The sequence below is a fragment of the Polypterus senegalus genome, chromosome 17 (genome assembly GCF_016835505.1).
Source record: "Polypterus senegalus isolate Bchr_013 chromosome 17, ASM1683550v1, whole genome shotgun sequence".
NCBI lineage: Eukaryota > Metazoa > Chordata > Cladistia > Polypteriformes > Polypteridae > Polypterus > Polypterus senegalus.
This window is the reverse complement of record NC_053170.1, coordinates 23,148,983-23,176,844: the sequence shown is the minus strand read 5'-3', so window position 1 is coordinate 23,176,844 and position 27,862 is coordinate 23,148,983. Positions and strand designations below refer to the sequence as shown.

At 42.3% G+C, this 27,862-nt stretch overlaps 1 protein-coding gene across 1 annotated transcript in view; it reads left to right on the top strand.

Annotated features, from left to right (window-relative positions):
• The window catches only part of LOC120517918, a 60,554-nt gene extending 32,926 nt beyond the window's left edge, over positions 1-27,628 (top strand). Inside the window, exons 4-8 of the mRNA XM_039740429.1 lie at positions 3,168-3,455; positions 4,979-5,098; positions 19,090-19,144; positions 19,581-19,667; positions 25,132-27,628. Coding sequence (XP_039596363.1) covers positions 3,168-3,455; positions 4,979-5,098; positions 19,090-19,144; positions 19,581-19,667; positions 25,132-25,261 — 680 coding nt within the window. The 3' untranslated portion in view covers positions 25,262-27,628. The remainder of the gene's footprint in view (positions 1-3,167; positions 3,456-4,978; positions 5,099-19,089; positions 19,145-19,580; positions 19,668-25,131) is intronic.
• Positions 27,629-27,862: the final 234 nt, after the last annotated feature.

Sequence of the window (27,862 nt, the reverse complement as noted above, 5' to 3'; positions counted from 1 at the left end):
ACGGGGGGGGGACGTGTGTCAATCACCCGCCGAGGAGGATCGGCAGGCGGGGATGACGGACGCCCTTCCCTCTCCTCCAGACTACCCGAAGGGCCCTGTGGGGATCCACAGGGTCTTCTTGGCACGCGTCGGCGGAGGGCGACACGGAGAGCCCAAATCCACCGCCGGCCGCCACTATTAATGTTTCTTGGGCTGTAGGGGAGGTGAAGTCCGTTGTCCTCGCCCTACAGTCCCTTTACAAGTTTTCAGGTCCTGTCGGAGGCGAAGGAGGGGCTGGAGAAGAAGCTCGGTATCCCGTGGGGACCCTGGCTGAATGGCCGGACGGCGGGTGGCCAGCCTCCCACCGGCAGGACAGAGCGGTGCAGGTAAGTGAAGCCGGCACCGCAGAGAAATGGGGCGGGGCGACGGCAGCAGTGTTGCTTAGTACTGCCTGTCAGGCGGACCCGCCCACCACACGAGGCTGCTGTGATGACTGACAGCAAGGCGGACGAGCGTGCGGGGAGGCAGCAGGTGGAAACCGGCTGCCAAACAACCCCGCCCCGACCGCTAGCGCCAGTCTTGCGGCAGTCCAAAGGGACGCAGGCGGTGCGGGGTCCCTCCTTTTCTCATAGGGGGACTCAGACCGCCAGTGCGACCCAAAGGAAAAGGGGGAACCGGAAGAGGAAACCGGAAACCCCGTACATAGAGCAGTGTATGCCTGACGGCTTGGAGCCGAAGGAGGGCTGCACTGCAGGGGGGCGGAACCGTCACAAGCCCTCCTCGGAGGGGGCGAAGGGGCAGATGTTCCCTGCCTGCTTCCGCATGCAGAGGGGCCGTACTGGAGGGAGTCGGCGGTGTTATGACTGTGGCCGCGGTGGCCATGTCTGGCGGGCTTGTCCCGAGGGACATCGGGGCAACGCCCCCAGACCTGTTTATTCTGTTTTTACAGGGCGCAGCCGCGGAACCAGGAATGCCGACTCCCCATCCTGGAGAAGACCGGCCCTCGCGGGGCAGGCCGATGAGCCCCACAAGCCTCATCTGAGGGAGGGGCCATGTGACGGACAGCCGGGTCCCATGCCCGGCCGGGCGCTCTGATGCATACGCCCCGGGGAGCCATCATGGACTTTGCAATACCTCCCCCGGGGCGCTTGGGGCAGTCTCCCTGGCACTGGATTCCTCCTCAATCTCCCCCGTGGCTCCATGGGACATGGAGTCCACCACAGCAGCCCGGTTGGGAGATGGGGTGGCCGCTAGGGGGTGCTGCAGAGTTCCAGCCACCACACTGGACGGTTTATCAGCCCCACCCGGAGGTGCAATTAAGACCAGCTGGTCAGGCACCTGGATCACTTCCGGGTGGGGCATAAAAGGGCCTGCCTCCCAGCAATCGAGGCCAGAATCGGGAGGAAGAGGACGAGGTTGCCTGGGAGGAGTGGTGGAGCAGGAAAGTTTGGTTTTGTGTTGGTTTGGTGCTTGGGACTGTGTTTGGGCTGTGTGGCACGGGGAAGACGTGTCACACGGCTGAAGAAAAAAGAAATAAAAACCTTTGAGTGTGAACACGTGCCTCTGCCTATTCTATGCCGGGTCGGGCGCTATAAAGCGCTTGTTTACAATATATATATTGCCTTTCACACTGAGCAGCATCACAAAATGATAAACAAGGAAAATAAAAATGCAGCACAAAGTATGACATAACAAGGGAGGTCAATCAATACATCTTATTTAATGTAACAACAGCAAATGATGCACAAAGCAGGCAAAGCATAATATAAACAGCAGGGATAACAGAGCAGATCAGTTATATAGCGCCTTTCATGGCAAGCTTCTTCCTAAATCAGTTTGCCAAACAAATAAGAACCTGACATAAACTGGCACGGAGCGACAAAGCAGATCTATTAACCAGTGTCTGTCAAGCTGGGCACCATCAGAAGGTGCTTTACAAAGAACAGATGAATGCAGTGCAAAAGAAACTCATCCCTCGATCATGACGTTATATAGTGCCTGTCGTCATATCACAATAACTTATTGAAAATCAATCAATACTGTACAGGGTAACCATGCAGATTGGGCAAGTAATCAGCACTTATGTTATGTAGTGTCTTTCAGTACAAGTGAATATAACATATAGAGTGAGTGGCGCAGGACCATAAGGCAACTGGTCACTCAGCCATTATGCTATATGGTGCCTTTGACAGTAGTTTAAGCAAAAGTAGTTCCATGGTGGTTGAACACATCTTCTCCTCATTTGGCTGCTCTACAACAACGCTCCACTCTTATGCTGCATGGATAAAACTTGAATGCAATACACAATATGACAAGATGGGAACTGAGCAGAAGTAGCCACTTTCTGGGGATTCTGAGGGTCCATCTGTTAGATAGATAGATAGATAGATAGATAGATAGATAGATAGATAGATAGATAGATAGATAGATAGATATGAAAGGCACTATATAATAGATAGATAGATAGATAGATAGATAGATAGATAGATAGATATGAAAGGCACTATATGATAGATAGATAGATAGATAGATAGATAGATAGATAGATAGATAGATAGATAGATAGATAGATAGATAGATATGAAAGGCACTATATAATAGATAGATAGATAGATAGATAGATAGATAGATAGATAGATAGATAGATAGATACGTTATTAATCCCAAGGGGAAATTCACATACTCCAGCAGCAGCATACTGATAAAGAACAATATTAAATTAAAGAGTGATAACAATGAAGGTATAACAGACAGACAATAATTTTGTATAATATTAACGTTTACGCCCCCGGGTGGAACTGAAGAGTCACATAGTGTGGGGGAGGAACGATCTCTTCAGTCTGTCAGTGGAGCAGGATGGTGACAGCAGTCTGTTGCTGAAGCTGCTCCTCACTGGCACCACTTGTGGCTATAATTGGTTTATTGTTGGTTGTTCTCTCCAGAGTGATTTATCTTCTTATATAATTAAGTTGATGTGTGTGAGTAAAATTCAAAGGAACCTCGCCTAACAAAAAAATTGTTCCGTTTAAAAAATCAACATTTGCACTGCATCACCGTTTGCTTATTTATTAATCCTGCCTGCCGTCTCGGACTGTCAATAGTTACCGTGTATTGGACGCAGTGCAGCTCTTTTGTTTACAGCGTACAGAGCTGCCGTTTGTTTTTTAACGATGTGTTTGTGTGTTCAGGTAAAAATGTTTCCATCACCTCTGACCCAAAGAAACTCTTCGTCTTTGAAGGAGAAGCACTCACCCTCATTTGCCAGGTGGATCCTGGCTCCACAACCTTCTGGTTTGCCTGGTACAAGGGGTCCATTGAGGACTCTGTTCACTTACCTAAAAACAATAAACAGAAGCTGCAGCTGACAAAAAGTGAAGAAAGCGGCAACTACTACTGCCAAGCCAGTTGGCAACACCTGGGGAGAAACATCACTTTAAGAAGCAATGTTTTCCAGGCATTCATTTTTCCAAAACCAGGTAAGCCATAGGATACATAAAGCTCTGTAGCTTTCAATTGCCCAACCAACATCACAATATATGATGTCCAACTTTGTGCCAGAAATTGAACAATTAGTAGTAAAAAAAAGACTGAAATCTTGAAATGTATGAATGGTATAACATTTTCATGTCTGTTAGTCACATCTTGGATCAATCAGTCCCACCACAAGCGACTGGCCTGCTAGTGCCAGTCGTGTTCTTTAGAGACTACTGATGACATTGCTGGATCAGGCAGAGTGTCCCTGGTTCTCTCCTTATCTCCCTCTGAGCTCACATTGTGTTTTGGAAGCATGAGATTAAATTTGGGAAGTGCCACATGAACCAGTGTCGTCCTGTGTGTAGAGCGTGTGCACTTCTACTTTCAGAAAGGGTGCCTAAAGGGTAACAGCACCCGCTCAATATTATCAGAGTCTGACAGGCTGTGGGGAGGTCTCCCTTGGTGTCTAAAAGCGTGCGCCTCTCAGATGATCAATATTACTGCTATTACCATTAATTCTTAGCACTTGGAAGTACGCAGACTTCTCATCCTCAAATGAAGGTGGTTCACATGGAGAAGCTAAACAGTTCCATTTTGACCATACATCCTTTCGTTTTCAGTAGGAAAATATGCTGCCCCACAATGAGCACACCGCCAGTCTAACATCCCTAAATAGTACTGTGAATGTAATGTTTGCATTGTCGTTGTTGCATTCTGGAGTATGTCTTTCATGTCCTTAGTATAGTAGAAAGATGGTATAGATTAGGTTCCATAGTATTAGCCAGCTGCTCATTGGCTCTATATTCAGGCTTATGTTTGGTTGTCCTTCATCCCTGAAGCACCTCCTGTGCTTGGCTTGACACTCAGGAGATGTCACCACTTGAATTCTGTTTCATGCCAACACGGGGTGTAGCACTGCATTTTCTGATCATAATGATCTCTGTGGTGTGAGGACAGGAGCACAAGTCAGTTTGTTTGACATGTCACACATGTATTGTGTTTCTTATATTTGTCGCAGAAGCTACTGGTGCTGTTTCTTCCAATGAGTAGCCTCAGCAATGCGCTTCACACTCAGCAGATGCCACTGCTGTTCTTTCTGCCAAATCACGCTCTTGAGCAGTTTGTGATAAGAAAGTCGCAAACATTGATCATTTTGTGGAGGTTGGAGCTAAACACAATTTTTGGCTTCGCCGGTGCCTAAACTTTCCATTAAGACCAAGATCGAGGTATTAGTTCAGGTTGTTCAAGAGTAATTGAGTGACAAATGTGCACAACCTTTAGAAGTTTATATACTGTATATGTATATTATTTAACTAGTAATATTAAATATGATTAATATTATTGTTTTATAATTATTTTTTAATAATTTTGAACTATATCAGGTTTCCCTTCTATTTTTATAAAGTTTAAATATGTACCACAATGAGGAAGAGTTGAAGCATTTGCTTGCAATAAAGCCTCCAGCTCCCTTCTTCCATGTTACTTGTCTCCAGCATTTGTTTAACGCCTGCTATCTCTGTTTCAGCAGGCCATGGCGTAGCAGGCTGGGCGCTGACTTTGTCTCTGTTTGCTTTGATTGGCTTGTGTGCCTCCTGGATCATCTATCACTTCCGAAAAATCATGTGCAGCAACCTGCCTGTTGCCAGTAAGTCTTCTTTTTATCTTGCTAAGAAAGTCAGCTACACTGTAAAACTGCCAGTTTGAAATTGTTTCATTGTTAAAGTGACCTTTCAAAGTGTAAGCGGTGGTCTGGTTGTCTAGTCTGGCCTGTTGACATTTGAAAAAAGAAATCTGGTATCAGGCTTTTACTTTGAAAGAGAGGAAATGCCGGTCTCTAACAGGGTACAGGCTGCCTTCTGGTGGTCCCAGAAGCCATTGCAACACTGATCTTGAAATACTTTTAAAGGCCAGGGTGCCCTGTGCTCTTATAGATAAGTGCCTACTTTGGCACAGTGGGCTTGCTACACCTAGAAGTCTGAGAGGACCTTCATAGTGGGCTCCATCTTCTGTTGCCGTCTAGGCAGACACTCCATGACAGTTGGTTTGACGCTGTGTTTTTTTTTTGTTGGAGAAAATCAAAAGTAATAATAACTGCAGAGGATGAAATGTAAAACAGATAACTGTTTTCACATGAAGTGAGTACACAAACTCCTTCACCATAAAAGGACATTTTACTAATAAAGAGACTTGAGTCAAGCTTTGTTCTGAATGTGTAGCACAGGGAATGCAACACTGGTTGTGTCTGAACCTTGTAATGGACCTTTCTTTGATGAAAATGAGAGGGCCACATTAGAAAAGAACATAAGAGCCTTGTGATGTCTTTATCTCAGCAGGGTCCGTCTAACTAGTGTCTGTTTGGAGTCACATTTCTCTGAATTAAAAGGCGCATCATGTGAAGTTAAACTTGTGTTAGAGAATATCAGATATCCAACACAAGAGGGAGAAGAGTTTGGTAATGACGTTTAGAGGAGTTTATTCAGAGCCCAAACCATAGATAGATAGATAGATAGATAGATAGATAGATAGATAGATAGATAGATAGATATGAAAAGCACTATATGATAGATAGATAGATAGATAGATAGATAGATAGATAGATATGAAAAGCACTATATGATAGATAGATAGATAGATAGATAGATAGATAGATAGATAGATAGATAGATAGATAGATAGATAGATAGATATGAAAAGCACTATATGATAGATAGATAGATAGATAGATAGATAGATAGATAGATAGATAGATATGAAAAGCACTAAATGATAGATAGATAGATAGATAGATAGATAGATAATTTTTTAAATTTTAAACAGACCTTTATTAACAATTATAACAGAATTGCAGTCAAATTAACAGTCAAAATTAATCAACATTTAATAACACAGTTTTCCTACTCATACTTTAAGACTAGACATTCATCTTCCAAGGAGCATAAAACATCATTTACAGCCCAGATCTCTCTAAATACATCTAATTGATTAATTAATTTAAAATATTCAAATTCAATTCTCAATCTCCTTTGAAGGAAGACCTTAAACATTAATAGAGCATCAGTGGTTTTCAAATCTTTATCTCGTTTCTTCTCGTTTTTAACGTTGCCATCTTGGCCTGGCCTAACAAAAAATTGCCAAGTAAACATTGTCTTTACAAACTCTTGACACGCATTCCAAAAATATAAATGAGGTTATTAAATATAATTCCCAAATCCATCAACAATAAATCAAGAAAATGCAGCAGTGGTTGTAATCTGGTACAATACAGAAATAAATGATAAACTGTTTCTTTTTGAAGGCAGAATGGACACTGATCTGTTGTGCTGGCACCAATGGTTTTTAAAAATGAATTGGTGGCTACTGCCACATGTAGAATCCTCCACTGCAGGTCACCAACTCTTTTCTCAATTGGCGGTTTATATAAAGTCCTCCATGCTGGAGATGTCGTGTCATGCAGACACAGAGTGTTCCTCCACAGGGTATCAGTCATGTCTTTCAAATGAATAAAATGGGACACTTTAAGACACCAGTCATACAATTCTTTTTTTGACAAATTTTGGAAAGAAATTCCATTTATGTGATTAATTGTTAAAATGGAGTTATTAGAACTGATAAAATCTTTTACATTTGGTTTAATTGTAATTTCACATTCAGGAGGTTCTGCCTCTTTTATGAGATCTCCTGAGATATAATCCTCACACAGAGGACCTGCACCCAATTGCACTAAAGAGACTTTAAGTTTGTTGATTATCGACCCCCCAAGACGGACAGACCTAATCCCGAGCTCACGTGCCACAGCTTCCCCAGACTTCCACTGGTTGCTGACTGGATCAATAAAGTTGGCTACTTTGGTAAAGCCTTTGTTCATTAGCAGTGAGTTTAAACTGACCGAGTCAAACTCCAAGACTGGATTCCATATTACCGGTTCTTCAAGTAACCAGAAGACTGACTCCACATTAATTCCCACTCTGTTCGTTTTGGTGTGCCAAATCAATAACATGTTGTAAAAGGTGGGCAGCACAGATAGCCAATCGCTTGACATCAATTAAAAGAGTTGCCAATCAAAATTAAGATTTCCGACCCTGTGAAAAAGCGAATGCTAAACTCCTCCACAGTAAAGGCTGAGGGGCATACAAGAGACGCTGTAAATCTGTCAGCCTAAAAGCTTCAATTCTACTCAGAATGTCCACCAAGCCCTGACCACCTTCATCCACAGGCAGATGTATCACACTGCGTTTCACCCAATGAAGTTTGTCCCAAAAAAAATCCAGTAATATCCCCTGAATTTCTTTTAACAGCCAAACTGGAGGATCTGCACACCTAAATTTATGCCAAAGCATTGAAGCAATTAAATTATTAATAATAAGCACCCTACCCCGAAAAGAGAGCTTGGCACCACCCATTTCCATTTGTTCAGTCTCCCCTGAATTTGGTCAATTAAACCTTCCCAGTTATCAGCTGTGGCTCCAGACTTCCCAATGTAAATTCCCAGATGTTTAAATACCTTAGAGTTCCATGTTAAACCACTTGGGAGGTTTGGGGGAGGACAGTCCCAGTTGCCCATCAGAAAGGCATTACATTTGGACCAGTTGACCCTGGCAGATGACACCGTTTGAAACACCTGTAAACAGTCCTGCAGCAGGACAACATCGTCAGGTTCAGTGATGACAACTGTGACATCGTCAGCATATGCCACCACCTTAAAAGATGCAGTGGGACACACAGGCAATGACAGGCCGTGAAGTAATTGGCGAAGTCTGTGGAGCAGGGGCTCTATGGACAGCGAGTATAGCATACCGGAGAGTGCACACCCCTGACGAATGCCCCTTGTAACAGAAAATGGGGCTCCCAACCCTCCATTAATTTTTAAAACACTAAACACATTTGTGTACATTAATTTAATATATCCTAGAAAGGTCTCACCAAAACCAAACCTTTCTAGAACTTTAAATAAATACTGGTGGTCTACCCGTCAAAGGCCTTCTCTTGATCCAGTGAGATGAGACCGCCTTAAAACCAAAAATCTCAGAGGCAGATACCAAATCCCGCACAAAGAAAATGTTATCAAAAATGCATCGTTCAGGGACACAGTATGATTGATCAAGGCCACCAAGCAGTTCATGACAGTCCTCAGACGAAGAGCCAGCGCTTTAGAAAAGATTTTATAGTCTGAGCAAGCAGGCTGACCGTCGCCAGTTTTAATGTTGCAGAGATCCCCTTTTTTTGGTAAAAGAGTCAATACTGCTCTCCGACAACTCACCGGAAGTTCTTTATCCCTGATGCTCTCCACAAACACAGTCAGGAAGTCCTTACCCATGATATCCCAAAAGGACTTGTAGAATTCGACGGGAAGTCCATCGATCCCAGGGGCTTTGTTCTGATTTAAACTCCCAAGAGCTCTAGTGAGCTCCTCCAGCGATAGTGGCAGGTCGAGTTCTTCCTTGGTGGATGGAGTCAGCTGTGGTAGGTCATTAAAGAAAATTTCTGTGTTTGAAGACAAGTCCACTGTTTCTGCAGAGAATAAGTCTTTGTAAAATTTGAAGGCAAATTCCCGGATCTCCTCGGTCTCCGTCATTTCAGTCCCATCTGCAGTTTTCAGACAGTGAATGATTTTTGCCTGAGCAACCTTCTTCTCCAATGAAAAGAAAAACTGCGTAGGGGCGTCTATTTGGGAAATATTCTGGAATCTCCCCCTGACAATGGCGCCCTTCACCTGTTCATCCAGCAGGGACCTCAGAGAATCTTTTTTGTCTTTTAGAGACTCAAGCAAATTGGCATTAAAACCGGTTTCCAGTTTGGTTTGAATTATCCCAATGTCCTCTTCCAGTTCTTTAATGGCCATGGTGACCTTTCTAGAAGAATGTTCAGAATAAAACTGGCAAAAGAGTTTAATTTGGACCTTGGAGACGTCCCACCATTGCTTCAGAGATGAGAATTCATTTTTGCTGAGTCTCCATTTGTCCCAAAAGAGACGAAAGTGTTGAAGAAATAGAGAGTCTTTAAGAAGTTTAGTATTAAAATGCCAGAAAGATTTAAAATTACGCTCAGACCCCAAAGAGAAACGAGTGAGAGCTAAACTATGGTCTGAAAACCCTGTGGGCAGAAGACAAGAGCCCAAAATGAGGTTCAGATTGTGCCGTAAGGTATAAATCCTGTCCAGCCTTGCCATGGATAACATGCCACTGGAGGCCTTGAGCCATGTGTACTGTCTTGCTGTCGGGTTCGACTCTCTCCACACATCCACAAGTTCTTGCTGATGAAGGACCGACTGCAACACCTTGACTGACCCGGGTGAGGCTCAGCCCATTCCTGTCCATCTCTGCATTTTCAGTGCAATTAAAATCGCCAGCTAAGAACACGCGTCCTCTGAACTGCACTCAGCTAGCACGTCTTTTAACAAAAGAAAAAAAGAAACTCTCTCTTTGCCTTCATTTGGAGCGTAGACATTTAAGAAAATAATGTTTTTCCCCTGAATACGCACAACAACCTTCATGAGACGACCTTTAATTTGCTCAAAACAGTCAATGGACTCCGGGAGAAACGCCTTACTGAAGAGCACTGCCACCCCTGTGCTGGCACTGGAGCCGTGGCTCAGAATCGATGTCCCACTCCAGTCCCTCTGCCACTCCGACTCATTCATTGGGTCAGTATGAGTTTCTTGAAGAAAAGTAACATCTAGTTTTTTCTGTTCCAAATATTGAAAAAGTACGGCTCTCTTTAAGGAGTCTCTGCAGCCGTTAACGTTCAAAGAGCCCAAAGAGAAAACAGGCATTAGAAAGAAAAGAAACGGAGCAGCAATGACAAGAAGAACTTTAACTAATGAAACAGAGAGGAGCTGGTGTGGAGCCATTATGTGCTGGAGGTGAGAGACTTTCTAACTTTGCTGATAACATTCTTTAACCGATTAAATTCTTTTCTTTCCATTCCCAAAGGAACAGCATTGCATAACTCGCTTGGCTGAAACCAAAAGTTCCAGGTCAGGAAAATGTTCTACACATTCACCTTCCTTTTGCCTTCAAGAAAATCCAGAAAGCTCAGAATGCTTTCAGTGCTGTATCGTTTTTCCAAGAGTGCCAGTTAAATTGTCACTTGACATACAAGAGTCACTGTCCTCACCACCCTGCTGACTCCCCTCACACTCTGGGCTAATTGTCACCTCTCTGGTACTTAGAAGACGATTCTTTAAAGACACGTCAGCCCCCTCTGTCAGGTTCATTTTGTTACTTCTCTTGGCTCCTACTCCACCATCTGAGGTTTCTTTCCTCTTTCTGGGGAGTGTCGTCCATTCTTCTTCAACATTCATTTCCTCAACAATTCCAGCTTTTTCTTCCCTAACTGCACTGCCTGAATTAGTGCCTGGTTCAGTTTCTGCCACAGCTTTGACATTTAAGAGAGGGCAAGCAGTTTCACTGTGGACTGTGGACTCAGGACTGGCCTCGGCCTGCTCATCCACCTTAGATGGCTCACAGGTAGCAGCGTCAGCATTCAGACCTTCAATGTCATCCACCTCAGTTGGTGTCGTTTCAATGACAGGCTGCATAACCTCGGCCTTAGCTTGGCCCTTTTCTTCATCCTGATTTATATTCACAGTAGAGGACTTCAACTCGGCCTCGGCCGATCCATCCACTTCAGGCATTTTTATCTCAGCTTTCTTTATTTCACTCCTTTCAACTGTGGAGCTACAACTGGGTATCTGATTATCAGAACTTCCTACAGTTGAGCTAAGAGTACCTGTGGATACCTCACAGATAACAATCTGCTGATCTTCAGCATCGGAGTCGGAGTCCTCAGACTCATCCTCTAAATCTGACTCGCTCACTGCATTTATGTTTCCTCCCATAGCATGACTACCATCAGCTCTTTTACAGTCAACTGCTTTGTGCCCTGCACGGCCACATTTAAAACATTTCATTGAATCAGAAGATATAAACACAATATAGTCACATCCATCTACTTTGAACTTCAGAGCAACATCTAACTCACTGTAACCTCTGTTGAGGAGCATAAAAACCTGTCTCCTAAATGAGACCACATGTTTTAATTCTGGCTGTTTACACCCCAAAGGAATCATAGTAATGTCAGAAATAATCTCGCCATACCTGCGCAATTCATTACGTAGCAGTTCATTCTTCAAGAAAGGAGGAATATTAGAGATTATAATCCTCTTTGCAGGAGTTGAAAGCGGCAAAACAGAAATGAGGGTTCCATTAATGACTAGGCCTTCCTGAACCAGTTGGTGAACTAAGGCCTCTTCATTTAGAAATATCACGACAGCCTTATTCATTCTTGAAGCAGAGATAATGTTTTTACATCCAATTATTTTTCCAATTTCAGTAACACACTTCTCTACTGAAACTACTGGATCAACAATCAATTTGATGCCATTTCTTCTGCTAAGTTTTTCAAAGCCATGTGGCAAAAGGCCTGGCTGTATCCCTCGGGACACAGCCATCCTAGCCACTTCTTTTTAAAAAAACCACTAAATAAACTTGAAATAATGACTATATATAAATAACACAGATAAGAATTAAGAGAAATGACTAGAAAAAAGAAATAAAAGAAAAAAATGGAAAAAAGAAAAAGCTAAACTCAACTCACTCTCCTGCTAGCACAAAGGCCACTTCCACTCCAGACCAAAGCAATCGACACACAGAGAAACAGCAAGACAAGATAGATAGATAGATAGATAGATAGATAGATAGATAGATAGATAGATATGAAAAGCACTATATGATAGATAGATAGATAGATAGATAGATAGATAGATAGATAGATAGATAGATAGATAGATATGAAAAGCACTATATGATAGATAGATAGATAGATAGATAGATAGATAGATATGAAAGGCACTATATGATAGATAGATAGATATGAAAAGCACTATTAGATAGATAGATAGATAGATAGATAGATAGATATGAAAAGCACTATATGATAGATAGATAGATAGATAGATAGATAGATAGATAGATAGATTTGAAAAGCACTATATGATAGATAGATAGATAGATAGATAGATAGATAGATAGATAGATAGATAGATAGATAGATAGATAGATTTGAAAGGCACTATATGATTGATAGATAGATAGATAGATAGATAGATAGATAGATAGATAGATAGATAGATAGATAGATAGATAGATAGATAGATAGATAGATAGATAGATAGATAGATAGATAGATAGATAGATAGGCTTGAATAGCACTACAAAATAGCTTTCTTTAAATGATATCTTCACTTAGTTCATTAGTCCATTCCTCTCATCTGCAGTATGGAAGTGTTCTCCAGTACTGCCTTGCTTCTGAGATGCCTGGCTATCAGTCAATGCTATACCAGGCATTAGCAGGGGGCACCATCAAGATGACCAAGGGTAGGCATTAAAGAAGGAGAAAGAAAGAGCAAGACTCAGTTAAGATGTCCTCCACATGTCATGGTGGGGTGCAAAGTTCACTAGAGTAATAATAAATAATAATAATAATTCTTTACATTTATAGAGTAGTAGCACATGCTGCATGAATCTGGAATCAGGCATGAGTGTAGGCTCCAGCTTTGGCTGCTCTCTTCACTTTGGCTGCATAACCCTAACCTGATCCCCACCTATCCAGTAGCTTTGTTTGACAGTCAGGAAATGGTTAGTCTCGCTGAAGCCTGATGTATACATATCTGGAGACAATAATGAGTGACATTTGCTTAAAAAAGGGTGGGAACAGTTAGACAGCTCATTAAGTGTCACATTTCTAAACCAATAAAAACGCCTCAAAGTAAGGGCGGTGATTTTGAATGGCAAGGATCAGAGGTACTCTCATTAATCTGGTCTGACAGACAGCAAGCTTCTGATTATGATGAACTGTCTACAGTCAAAAAGTCTCCTAAGAAAAACTCTATTAGACTTATATATGTGTGTTACATGTACTGAGAGCACATTGCATATTTTCAAAATAAACACAACCTGTTGCGAGGGAAAAACCTTTATGTCATATCAAATTATGGTATTTGAGGACATCAATAGACGAATGGTAAATGTGAATGATACGTTTCTCGCAGGTGCCGTGTGTGCCCTCTGTTGTTCACAGCTACATCAATAGAGAATGAGTCAATGTAAGCTGGAAAGAGTTGACAGCTACATTCATGAAAATATGAACCGCAAAACATGCATTTGAAGTAAATGGTGTGTAATACTCTGTCAAAAAGACTGTCAATAAGTGAGCTGATAGCGATGAGCGGCAGGAGATGCAGATTTCAGAACTCAAAACACCCAAATCAACAACTCTGCCTAACAACACCAGTAAAAGTCCAGATGAGGCAGTGCAACATCCACCTTCTGACTGCACAGCTAAATGAATAATTAAAGAAATACAAACCGGATTCCAAAAAAGTTGGGACACTATACAAATCGTGAATAAAAACTGAATGAACTTCTAATATTTTATTCAGAATAGAACATAAATCACGGAACAAAAGTTTAAACTGAGAAAATGTATCATTTTAAGGGAAAAATATGTTGATTCAGAATTTCATGGTGTCAACAAATCCCAAAAAAGTTGGGACAAGGCCATTTTCACCACTGTGTGGCATCTCCCCTTCTTCTTACAACACTCAACAGACGTCTGGGGACCGAGGAGACCAGTTTCTCAAGTTTAGAAATAGGAATGCTCTCCCATTCTTGTCTAATACAGGCCTCTAACTGTTCAATCGTCTTGGGCCTTCTTTGTCGCACCTTCCTCTTTATGATGCGCCAAATGTTCCCTATAGGTGAAAGATCTGGACTGCAGACTGGCCATTTCATTACCCGGATCCTTCTCCTAGGCAGCCATGATGTTGTGATTGATGCAGAATGTGGTCTGGCATTATCTTGTTGAAAAATGCAGGGTCTTCCCTGAAAGAGATGACATCTGGATGGGAGCATATGTTGTTCTAGAACCTGAATATATTTTTCTGCATTGATGGTGCCTTTCCAGACATGCAAGCTGCCCATGCCACACGCACTCATGCAACCCCATACCATCAGAGATGCAGGCTTCTGAACTGAGCATTGATAACAACTTGGGTTGTCCTTGTCCTCTTTGGTCCGGATGACATTGTGTCCCAGATTTCCAAAAAGAACTTCGAATCGTGACTCGTCTGACCACAGAACAGTCTTCCATTTTGCCACACTCCATTTTAAATGATCCTTGGCCCAGTGGCAATGCCTGAGCTTGTGGATCTTGCTTAGAAATGGCTTCTTCTTTGCACTGTAGAGTTTTAGCTGGCAACAGCGGATGGCACGGTGGATTGTGTTCACTGACAATGGTTTCTGGAAGTATTCCTGAGCCCATTCTGTGATTTCCTTTACAGTAGCATTCCTGTTTGTGGTGTAGTGTCGTTTAAGGGCCCGGAGGTCACGGGCATCCAGTATGGTTTTACGGCCTTGACCCTTACGCACAGAGATTGTTCCAGATTCTCTGAATCTTCGGATGATGTTATGCACAGTTGATGATGATAGATGCAAAGTCTTTGCAATTTTTCGCTGGGTAACACCTTTCTGATATTGCTCCACTATCTTTCTGCGCAACATTGTGGGAATTGGTGATCCTCTACCCATCTTGGCTTCTGAGAGACACCGCCACTCTGAGAAGCTCTTTTTATACCCAATCATGTTGCCAATTGACCTAATTAGTGTTAATGGGTCTTCCAGCTCTTCGTTATGCTCAAATTTACTTTTTCCAGCCTCTTTTTGCTACTTGTCCCAACTCTTTTGGGATTTGTTGACACCGTGAAATTTTGAATCAACATATTTTTCCTTTAAAATGATACATTTACTCGGATTAAACGTTTGATCTGTCATCTACGTTCTATTACAAATAAAATATTGACATTTTCCATCTCCACATCATTGCATTCAGTTTTTATTCACAATTTGTTTAGTGTCCCAACTTTTTTGGAATCCAGTTTGTATAACATTACTGTCTAAACTGGAAATGCAAACATGTCAAAACAATATAGGTGCAGTATTTTAGCTTGCTGTATATCCATAAACCACAATGCTTATCTAAACGTCATTTGCTGTTGGTATGTCATATAACAGTTAAAATAGCAGAAAGATATCACAGCAGACAGAGACACTTCTCAAACGTGTGGAGCCCAGTAGCTGTGGGGGTCTACTTTTCCATGTGCCTGCCTGTATCCACTGTCACTGCACACATTACAACATTTTGTGAAAAAGGACCTATATAGGCGCCCGACCCAACACAGACTGGACACGGAGGCACACGTATAATAAACAAAGAGATTTATTTTTTTCTTCACCTGTGGGCACACGTCTTCCCCGTGTCCCACAGGCAGTACACAGTCCCAAGCACAAACACCAAATGAAACACACAATAAAGCACTCTTTTTCTTCCTCCACCACTCCTCCCAGGTAACCTCGTCCTCCTCCTCCTCCCAATTCTGGCTCCCAGAATGGTGGCTGCGGGACCCTTTTATAGTTCACCCGGAAGTGCTCCAGGTGCTTCATTGCTGAGTTCCAACTACAGTTCCGGGTCTGGTGAATACGCTGCCCATATGGGCTCAGGAGTCCCAGCTCAGCACCCCCTGGCGGTGCCTGCGGGACCCAACAGGGCTGCACCCACTTCCAATTCCTTTGGAGCCCTGTGGGAAACCGAGGCACTGCTCCAACCTAGGGGGGCTGCCAACTAACGTCTAGGGGGAGGTATTGCACCATCCAGGGCTGCTCCCTCTGAATATAAAGTACAGGGGCGTCCCGGGCGAATTAATTATTAAGCTTCAGTTACCTGGTGCTACAAAGCTCCAGAATGGATGACAGAAATTTTAGCTTTTGATTTTCTCTCAGCGTCAAATCTTTTGTTCAGTATCTTTTGCTCTCCTCCTGAAACCCCGGCCAGCAGTTTAAAACACATGGACTGGAGAAACACTGGTGGGTGCATGCAGCCTAAACAGCACGCTATTCACTACTCACTTCTTAACTGGTTGCCTTAGGACTTGCATTCTCATTTGAGAACCACTTGTGGCCCCACAAGACTAAGCAATAGGATTTGTGGAGAAATAAAAGGGGAGCACAACCTTTGGCTTGTGCGCTAGTATTGGCCTTCAAGTCTATGAAGGAATTCAAACCTCCTAATCCTTTCTGTTGCACACTAGTATTGAAGATTCGTGTGTTGTTAGGTTATGTCTAGTCTTTAGATTTTAGCCTTTAGTTCTATTGCTTTGTATGCTTCCCTGCTCACCTGTAGTTTGGCCAACTGTCTTTGCTGATCACATTTTTGAAAAACATGTAACTTATTCTATTTAATCTCTTGATCTCAGGTTCTGCTTTTATTGTAAAGCTTTTTAAGATTTTAAAGTCAAGTGTAGGGGTCATTGTAAGAGCCATTTGCTAGTTATTTAGGTTATGTTAAGTTGATAGAAGTTTATCTTAGTTGTGTTAAACGTTTGCATATACAGTTGTGCTTGAAAGTTTGTGAACCCTTTAGAATTTTCTATATTTCTGCATAAATATGACCTAAAACATCATCAGATTTTCACTTAAGTCCTAAAAGTAGCTAAAGAGAAACCAGTTATACAAATGAGACAAAAATATTATACTTGGTCATTTATTTATTAAGGAAAATGATCGAATATTACATATTTGTGAGTGGCAAAAGTATGTGAACCATTGCTTTCAGTATCTGGTGTGACTCCCCTTTGCAGCGATAACTGCAACTAAACGTTTCTGGTAACTTTTGATCATTCCTGCACACCGGCTTGGAGGAATTTTAGCCCATTCCTCCGTACAGAACAGCTTCAACTCTGGGATGTTGGTGAGTTTCCTCACATGAACTGCTCACTTCAGGTCCTTCCACAACATTTCGATTGGATTAAGGTCAGCACTTTTACTTGGCCATTCCAAAACATGAACTTTATTCTTCTTTAACCATTCCTTAGTAGAACGAGTTGTGTGCTTAGGGTCGTTGTCTTGCTGCATGACCCACCTTCTCTTGAGATTCAGTTCATGGACAGATGTCCTGACATTTTCCTTTAGAATTCTCTGATATAATTCAGAATTCATTGTTCCATCAATGAAGGCAAGCCGTCCTGGCCCAGATGCAGCAAAACAGGCCCAAACCATGATACTACCACCACCATGTTTCACAGATGGGATAAGGTTCGTATGCTGGAATGCAGTGTTTTCCTTTCTCCATACATAACACTTTTCATTTAAACCAAAAAGTTCTATTTTGGTCTCATCCATCCACAAAACCTTCTTCCAATAGCCTTCTAGTTTGTCCACGTGATCTTTAGTAAACTGCAGCAGAGCAGCAATGTTTTTTTGGAGAGCAGCAACTTGCCATGCACACTATTGTTGTTCAGTGTTCTCCTGATGGTGGACTCATGAACATGAACATTAGCCAATGTGAGAGAGGCCTTCAGTTGCTTAGAAGTTACCCTGGGGTCCTTTGTGACCTCACCGACTATTACACGCCTTGCTCTTGGAGTGATCTTTGTTGGTCGACCACTCCTAGGGAGGGTAACACTGGTCTTGAAATTCCTCCATTTGTACACAATCTGTCTGACTGTGGATTGGTGGAGTCCAAACTCTTTAGAGATGGTTCTGTAACCTTTTTCAGCCTGATGAGCATCAACAACTCTTTTTGTGATGTCCTCAGAAATCTCCTTTGTTCGTGCCATGATACACTTCCACAAACGTGTTGTGAAGAGCAGACTTTGATAGATCCTGTTCTTTATATAACACAGGGTGCCCACTCACACCTGATTGCCATCCCATTGATGGAAACACCTGACTCGAATTTCACCTTCAAACTAACTGATCATCCTAGAGCTTCACATACTTTTGCCACTCACAAATATGTAATATTCGATCATTTTTCTCAATAAATAAATGACCAAGTATAATATTTTTGTCTCATTTGTTTAATTGGATTCTCTTTATCTACTTTTAGGACTTGAGTGAAAATCTGATGATGTTTTAGGTCATATTTATGCAGAAATATAGAAAATCCTAAAGAGTTCACAAACTTTCAAGCACAACTGTATATTAGTGCATAGTCTATAGGAGGTTCTAACCCCCATGAGCTAACTGAAATAGAATATACTATTTCTTGTCCCTCTGACTACAGATTAGTCTCAGTTTGTGACCTGCCATGCCGTAACCCTTCCCAGTTTTATTTAACACAATGTGCTCCACTGAACATGCAGTGCTGCACGTTTGGAATGTCCTGAAGGTGAAGTAAAGCATAGAAAATTAACTCATCCCAAGTACTGAAAACAACTGCAGGTTAACAAGAAAAAGTTACATTTAAAGAAGAAACCTTTTTTTGTTGTTTTTTGCCTTTTATTCTACGTGTGTAATGACTTTTCTCTATTCTTGTGTGGACTGTTTGCCTTAAATTTGCACTAAACCATTTTTAAAACGGACTTTTTTGGACTAAGAAATTTCATTTGGTACGTGTTTGACTCATGCTTGATCCTGCCTTACCTGCTTAGCAGCTACAGACATTATTTCACTTTATAGTCATAGAGTAAGGTTAACACATAAAGGTCTACTGAGAGGATGGACTCCGTCTGCTTTTTGTGATTCTTTGTACCTTACAACTGTCTACAATGTGTTTTTTTGTCTAATTTCTTGTTTTGCATAGCAATCATTCATACTGAAGTTACAGAATCACAGAATCCCAACCCATCTATTAGCAAGTAAGTCCAAAGTTCTTATATTCTCACACATTATGAATTTAAGTTTATTTTTTAGATAGTAGATGCTGCCACTTCATGTTATGTAACAGAAAGCCCATATCAGTCTACCAGAAGGACTCCATGCTCAAGTGCTCTCTGTCTGTCAAAGCCTTGGTCTCTATAAGAAGTGGCATATTCCATCCATTTGCATTAAGCTTTAATTCTTTCTTACTGACAATATATTGAGCTGCTAATTATTATATCTATCAAATAAACCTCAAAGAGTGTCACAGATGAAATCTTTATGTTCCCCACTTTAAATGTACATTTGCTCAATGGCAGCTTATTTGACTTGCACAGGCTCACACAATGGAGCCAGTGGTGAGTGTCTGAACCTCAGGTTTCTTCATTGCTTGCATTCTTTACCATCCACTTCTAACTGCCTTTTGCTTCCCAGGCAGGTTCGTGGAGCAGCCAGAGCCCAATCATCCAGCAGCGGGAGAACCAACCAGAATAAGGGCAGGCCCTCTCAGGATATTCGCATGTATGTATGACATAGTATAGATGTCATTTACTAATATGTGAGGTGCAGTCACAAAACTAGGTGACGACAGCATCAATCGCACAGCACTAACAAATGGATGTCAATGATAGATCACCCTCTCTGACAGAGACAAAGTAAGCAAATTTGAGCTCAGACCCCAGTGGGCAGTGGCAGCACTAGAGTTTGGACATCTTTCAAATCAAATCAATAAATATCAAAAATGAGTAAGATGAATGTTTTATCATTGAAGAATCCTAGGATGTGTCATGAAACTGAAACACCAGAAAAAAACAAACTTTGTAATGTTGCCCAATAATGGGGGGTAAGCTCTGTCAAAAACCCTGACTAAAAACCCAAAGGGCCGAGAACCAAGCTGCTTAGGGCACAAGGAAATGACTGAAATGGCAAAGCGTTACACAGTGAATAAAGTCCCAATACAGAGTCCAGAATTAGTTCAGGTCAGGTCAGGTCAGATTGGGGAGCATGTACTGGTACAGCGCGTTGTCACACCCACCACATGACAATTCAGATTGGGATCCTGGTTGGTAACCCCCCAAGAAGACACACAGCCCAGTCCTACCCACCGGAAATGACCATCTATCTGCCGCAGCCAGGTGTTTCATGGGTGTCCCCTTGGCCTGGTCTAGCCACTCTGGGAATTGTCCCACATGGCCGTAGTACTGTATCTGACGATCCCTCACAATGCAGGTAATGTGCCTCATTCGGGACTCCGTGAGCAACCACTCATTTGACACAAAGTCAAACCAGCGATACCCAAGGATTCCCAGTACCAACACCGTACCGAAGGAGTCCAGCCTTCATCTCAGGTCACTGGAATAGCATCCATATAGCAAGACAGGAAGCACCAGGTCTCTCAAGATTTGGACCTTCGTCCATTTGCAGAGATATTGGGACCGCCACACACAATGGCTGTGCCCAAGAGGACATTAAATGCCTGCATCTTGGTTTTTATCCAGGACACTTACAAGCCCAGACACTCAGACTTCTCGTTCAGTCTCTTGAGAGCCCCGATCAGAGTCTCCATTGACTCCGCGAAGATCACAATATCGTCAGCAAAGTCAAGATTGGTGAATCTTTCTTCACCAACAGATGCCTTACAGGCCCTGGACCTCATGACCTTGTCCAACACCCAGTCCATACAAGCACTGAACAGAGCAGGAGCAAGAACACACCCCTGACGAACCCCAGAATCAACTGGGAAAAACACAGAGGGTCTGCCTCCACTCTGCACAGCACTCACAGTACCAGTGTACAGGCCGGCCATGACATCCAGCAACTTTGAGGGGATCCCATGAAGTCTCAGGATGTCCCACAGGGCAGCTCAATCAACTGAGTCGAATGCTTTACGAAAATTGACAAAGGCTGCAAAGATATTTGTGTTTCACTCCATGAGAACCCTCAGTGCCAGGATGTGGTCGATGGTAGACTTCTTAGGCATAAAACCAGACTGCTCCAGTCGCTGGTTGGTTGAGTCAGTGATCACTGATCCTATTGAAGACGACCCTAGCAAGGACCTTACCTGGCACCGAGGGCAGTGTTATCCCCCTGTAGTTGCTGCAATCCAGGAGATCACCCTTCCCTTTCCAGATAGGAACAGCAAGTCCCATTTTGCAGTCAGTTGGGATGACAGCCATCTCTCAAATGGAAGCAACGATTGCTTGCAATGCCAGGAAGACAGCCTTACCACCGGCCTGGAGAAGTGTCGCATATTCCCCATCATAGTGACGTGATATATTTACAGGTCTCACATAGTATCTTCTGTGTCACTGTTGTCTTTTACGCCTTTGCAACATCATCTCACACTGCCACCTGGTGGAAGCCTCCACATTTACATAAAGTACGAGTAGAAGTATAATCAGCACACTGCTTGTGTAGCAGCAGCATCTGCAAGCGTAAGCGTCGCATAGCGTCAAGTATATCCCAGCCCTAGGAGGGAGAACCCGGGGCTTGTCTCTTAGCCTGAGTTTATTTGGGCCTTGTGCATCCTTAATGTACCTCTTAGAAGTATGACATGTCGTAGTATAGAGTCAACTTCACTCTCGAGTTCAGAACTTGGAGCTTTTTACCAATCCTGCCTCACATGACTTAAGTTCTCGAGTTTTCTGCCATTTCAGCTTTTCATTGTAGGTCTTGGGCTAGGACAGACTTATTATTTGTCCTTGCATGTTTAAAACTTGCATTTGGAGGTCCCTACTTTTTAGTTTCTCCTGGTTCTGATTTGTTATTTTCTCCAAGCAGAGCACACATAACAAGATCTTATCTTTATGATTTAGTATGCAGTAAGTAAAACAGGTCATGGAAGTTCTTCTAAATAAATACTTTATCATTAATGTGATAAGGAAAGCAAATCATACAACCCGCATACCCACAGATGTTTTAAAATATATGTTGTGAAGTGTGAACGCTAGTGGTCGCTGTTGACCCTTAAACCCAGCAGACAGACATGCGGGGTAAAAACACCAAGAAGATGTTTTATTGATCCTTCTTTTTCAAAACAGTGCCTCTAAAGCACCACAGCCACCATAAACAGGTAATAAACACAATACTCTTCTCCTCCACACCTCCCAGCAAGTGTTGTCCACCTCCTCCCGACTCAGGCTCCTTTGCTGGGTCTCCAGCAGTCCTTTAAACAGTCCTTGACCTGGAAGTGCTTTGGTTCTTCCATCCATGTGACATCCCCACACTTCTGGGTCAGCTGGAGAAGTTGAGTTTTCTGTCAGCCCGGAAAGTACATTGGGACTTTTGTCCCCGTGACTCAATAGTACTTCCGGGCTATGGAAAAGATACCAAGTCCCCCTGCAACATCTCCTGGTGGCACCCATGGCATCCAGCAGGGCTGAGAAGCCAAACTCCAAATCCCATGTTGCCCTGCGGGAACCTGGGGTACCGCTATGCTGCAGGGACATCACCATCTGGTGTCTTGGGGGGGGCAGTGTCCCTCCATAGCTGCTTTACTCCATCTTTCTCCTCTTTAGGCATCCTAGCTGTGTTGGGCATCCGGCCATCCGCCACAGAAGCAATAAAAAGCAGTTTGTTTTAAAGTCTCTGTTGTAATGATCTTTAAACTGTGTGCTTTCTTGTCTGTGCAAATCAAGAAAATGCAGTAGTGACCAGTCAGGATTGCATAAAACAAAACCATAACAGCAAAATACTGTATGGGAATTCAAAGGTTGCAGTATGATGATCTGAAAGATGCGCCTCAGTGCTTATAATCCACTGCGTAGATTATAATGTTGAGGACGATGCTAGTGATGGTGAAATCGAAATGAATGTAAATTTAAAAGGAGCTGAAAATGTAGAGGCAGTCAGCCATGGTGGAGCTCACAGCTGCAAAGCCACAGCCAGTCACCCGTCAGAAAGGTGAAAGACAGCGGGAAGTAGAGGCGAGCAATCAGGGAGGGGAGGACAGCAGAGGTGCGTATACAACAAACTTCATCAACAGAATAAATCAGACTAAAAATGTGCAGTGAGTGATACATCCCCTGAAATGTCTGCTCATTTGTAACAAATCCCTATTAAATTAAAATGTAATTCTGCCTTTTAGATTGTAATGCAGGCTTAGTTATAATAAGGTAGGGTATAAACTGAGCCCTTCTAGCACAAATTATGTTAAATATAAAGGTCTTGTCATGTACCCTCATGCCAGCCATGTTAGAGGACATCCCGTGGGAGTGCAATATTAAGGGTCTTGGAGTTAAAAGTGGCTTTACACAAACTTCCAGGTACAGATTTTGCCTTTATAATACACCCACTTGATCTGTTTTGGTGACACACATGCACAGCCATTATGCTTTTAAGCCTATAAAAAAATATTCAACCCCTTTGAAGTTATAATATTTTATTTTTATACAACATTAAGCCACAATGAATTCAATTTGGCTTTTTTGATACTGATGAACAGAAAAAGACTCTTTAATGTCAGCATGAAAGCAAATCTCTGCATAGTGGTTTAAATTAGAAACAACTTCAAACGGCCAAGTACTTGATCTCATAAGTATTCACCCCCTTTAATATGACATCCCTAAATTATCACTGGGGCAGCCAACTGGTTTAAGAACTCCCATGATTAGTTCAATGCAGACCACTTACCTGGGCAATCACTTGATTGTATCTTTAAGGGTCAGCTTGTGGGGAGTCAGTATGCTGGCCTAATATAGTGAATGAAAACACAAGAACAGTCCAGGCAACTCCATGAGAAGCACAAGTCAGGGGACAGAGACAAGAAAATCTGCAAGTCACTGAATATCTAGTTCAATCAATCATGGGGAAATGGAAAAAGTATGGCAGAACTGTCAATCTGCTAGAGCAGGCTGTCCACAAAACCTGAGTGATCATTAGAGAAGAAGACAATTGAGGGAGACCACCAAAACATCTGTGAGAATTTATTTCCATACATCTGCGATGTGGGACCTGGCAGGTGAGCCAGGTGACAATTATCTGCTGGAAGATCTTCACGTAATGGCATGGTGTGTTGTAACTGAGAAAGCTTGATGATTCAAAGCAATTGATTACTTATTTAAACAGCCGTCAGATGTAACACAAAATGGATCACGGCTTTTAGTGTGTGAAGGTGTCAATCAGCCTTATTCAAAGCTGTCATGCTAGATGTCCATCTAGGTCAGCCTGAACTTGTGATTACACTCTATTACTTTAATTGGCCAAGACTGTTTCCAGTTATTAATCTCAATTAAGGCTGTTTTGTCATCGGCCCCCTGCTATTTCCTGGTTACTCTATGACAAAACAATTATGTACGTCCAGACAGAGAGGCCCTTAACACAAGGAGTAGTGACAGGCCAAACACACAGCACAGTACTAATGGAAGCCATTGATAAGGGACATGGGCCACCACTCAATAAAGCAGAATTAGCAGACACATCCAGACATAAGCTGGGCACATCAGACACACCTGTACAGGACAAACATCCTCCTTTGTCTTTCACGTCTCGTCTCTCATAATGGGTTTGGATGAGGGTGTGCGTCTTTTGGTATAAACATTAACTGTCCCATCTCAAACATTTACAAAATCAAGGATGACCAGGCATGATGGTTATGGGGAGACAATGGTAACAAGGAAAAGTGGGAATGTACTTTGCGCAGACGGGAGCCTCCTACATCAGAGAGACTTCACACTTCAGGCTTGTGCTCCAGCCCCTTTGTAGACATGCGAGGCCACTCAGATCAGATGCACAATTCACTCCATTCTGTCGTAAACTGTAAAACATGAGAAATTATAGAAAGTGGAGCTTCTGATCTGTTTGTGAGGTTCAAAGCCCCGTTGTTGTACTTCCGGATAACATGCATAAGTTGTCAGCTCTCATGCATACAAAGTTCACCCCATGATTAAAGACAAAATCAAACCTGGTTGATTGTGTAAGACTGAGTCGTGAACCAGTTGGAGTGAGTTGCGTGTATAATCGACTCTTTTGGTTTTTTGTCTTACAGGTCTGCCAGTGTCAAGAAGAAACCAGGATCAGCCTCACCCCAGGCTGCCAGTAACAGCACTGATGGTATTTACAGCCCACTATGTCAGGAAACAATGTCGCACAATGATGTGTACAATATCCTGTCATAGCCTGTTAGAAAGCCAGCGGTTTGTCTTAAAAAGCCTCGGAAGAGCATCATAAGCCTGTCGCATTACACCTCGGTGCATATCCCATAAGTCTTTAGCACTGTGTGACTCCTTCAAGGTCCTGAACAGACAGTTGTCTCGGTATCTCTTTAGTGAATCCTATTGAAGTCTTTATCATACTGGTAGCCCCATGTACTTTTACATATTGGTGAGCTCTTTGGGTTCACCAGACTGGGTCCGTCACTGACTCACCTCCCTGTAATTTATTACAGCGCTTCTCGGTTGTTTCTGGCTACTGCTCCAAAGGTGCCAGCCAAATTAGAAGTAGGCCCTCCGGTCTTTACAGATTTACAATTAATCTCATCTTTTCTTTTGCCTCAGCTGGCATTCAACTATTTAGACTGTATTAACCATTCTGGTGAAGGAATTCTCCACCCAAAAACGATATTTTTGAATTTAAGCCACAGAAGAGACCAGTCTTAAATTCAGAAGCTCGTTCCCATGTGAGCTCATTTCATCTGCTTGCACTGCTGTGATTTTCTGAAAATATTTAGTTAATATTTTAGCAAAAAATATGTGTTTTGCCTGTTGTGGGCTTACGACTGGATGACTTGACGTGTGTACGTGTGAACGTTATTGTTTTACAAGAGAAAGACCAGGAAATGGGAAAAACTGGGAAGTAAAGCCATATTTTTTATCAAAACCAAAAACAAACCATGAGAATCGAAGTCAAAAGAAATAAAGCCAAAGGGTTATAGCCAAAATAAATGCAAAATTCGAAAGGTTTTATCCATCAATAGAGACTGGCAGCCTTGCATGACCTTTGAACTCCTTTCAGTAATTGACCTTAGCATCATGATTTCTGAAGCCTCACCCCTAGTATGCCAAATCAAGAGTGCCAAAGGTGCAGCTTCCTAGTCTGGAAAAAAAAATGGCATCCAAAACACTATCGAAATAATTGTAAAATCATGAAATGTAACCCTGATCCTAAAACAAATGTTAAAAATTGAGTCTTTGTCCTGAAAACCTCCACACTCAAAGATTAAAGGGTTAAACAATCTCAAAGCCATGTAAAAGAAAATCAAATTCCTCGCAGACTCATAACAGCGTGTAGATTATGTAACACAAGTAAACTCAGATTTTTTCATAGACGTTTTGTTTGTTGTTGGCTATTCTGTCTAAAAGTTTGTTATGTACATTCTCCACAAAAACATAAGCTTAAACATTTTTCTTGGCCATCACTACAAACCACAAGGTAACATATAAAAAATATATTACTTCTGAGTGGATTGTTCCTTTTTGTGGCCCATGGAGAATTTCTGCTTATCCTGTGGCACTAACCACATCTGGCCCATTAGCGAACACTGAACTTCCATGCTTGTCCACTAGATGGCACTGTAAAGATCCTTACACTGATGCATGCCTTCAGAAACATATTCTTAATTAAAATATGGCATTTGCTTTTGTTTCATTTGAGTTATAGGCTTTTATCTTTATTTTTTAGTATTGTTATTGTGATATCATTGTCATTTTGTGTGTTTGTTAGCACAGACACCCCCATTTTGTGTTTGTAGATATTATGGCTGTTTTATGTTTTTTTTATTTACGTGTTGTTATGATCCTGCATGGTCAATAGACTTGTGGCACATGTGGTGCGTGGCCTGTGTTATTACAATGGCCGTGATATAGGATAAAAACGTGAAAGAGGAAAGTATATTTAGAAAGAAATCTGGTTTTGACTTTTGTTATGTTTCACGTATGACTTTGGCTCTGTCCTTAAAGATTTTAATGAACAAATTAAAGAATCTACTGCAACAACCTTAGCTTAAGAGTTCATCAGTCATTTTGTTTTGCCCCAAACACCGATGCCTGCAATTTCTAGTCAGAAGTTGCCAAATGCAGTTGCTGATCTTTCACGTCTCGTCTCTCATAATGGGTTTGGATGAGGGTGTGCGTCTTTTGGTATAAACATTAACTGTCCCATCTCAAACATTTACAAAATCAAGGATGACCAGGCATGATGGTTATGGGGAGACAATGGTAACAAGGAAAAGTGGGAATGTACTTTGCGCAGACGGGAGCCTCCTACATCAGAGAGACTTCACACTTCAGGCTTGTGCTCCAGCCCCTTTGTAGACATGCGAGGCCACTCAGATCAGATGCACAATTCACTCCATTCTGTCGTAAACTGTAAAACATGAGAAATTATAGAAAGTGGAGCTTCTGATCTGTTTGTGAGGTTCAAAGCCCCGTTGTTGTACTTCCGGATAACATGCATAAGTTGTCAGCTCTCATGCATACAAAGTTCACCCCATGATGCAGTTGCTGATCTTGTCAGTGGATCCTATCAACTTAATTGAATGAAAAATCACCAGGGGCCTCATGTATAACGGCGTGCGTAGAACTCGCACTATAACATGGCGTAAGCACAAAAGCCGAAATGTGCTTACGCACAGAAAAATCCAGATGCAGGAATCTGTGCGTACTCCAACTTCCATGTCCTTCCGTTACATGAATATGCAAATCAATATAAATCGCCCTTAAGCGCAGCCTTCTGTGAAAAGTCAATGGGAAAAGCACGGGGAAAATATAAGAATTTCAGCG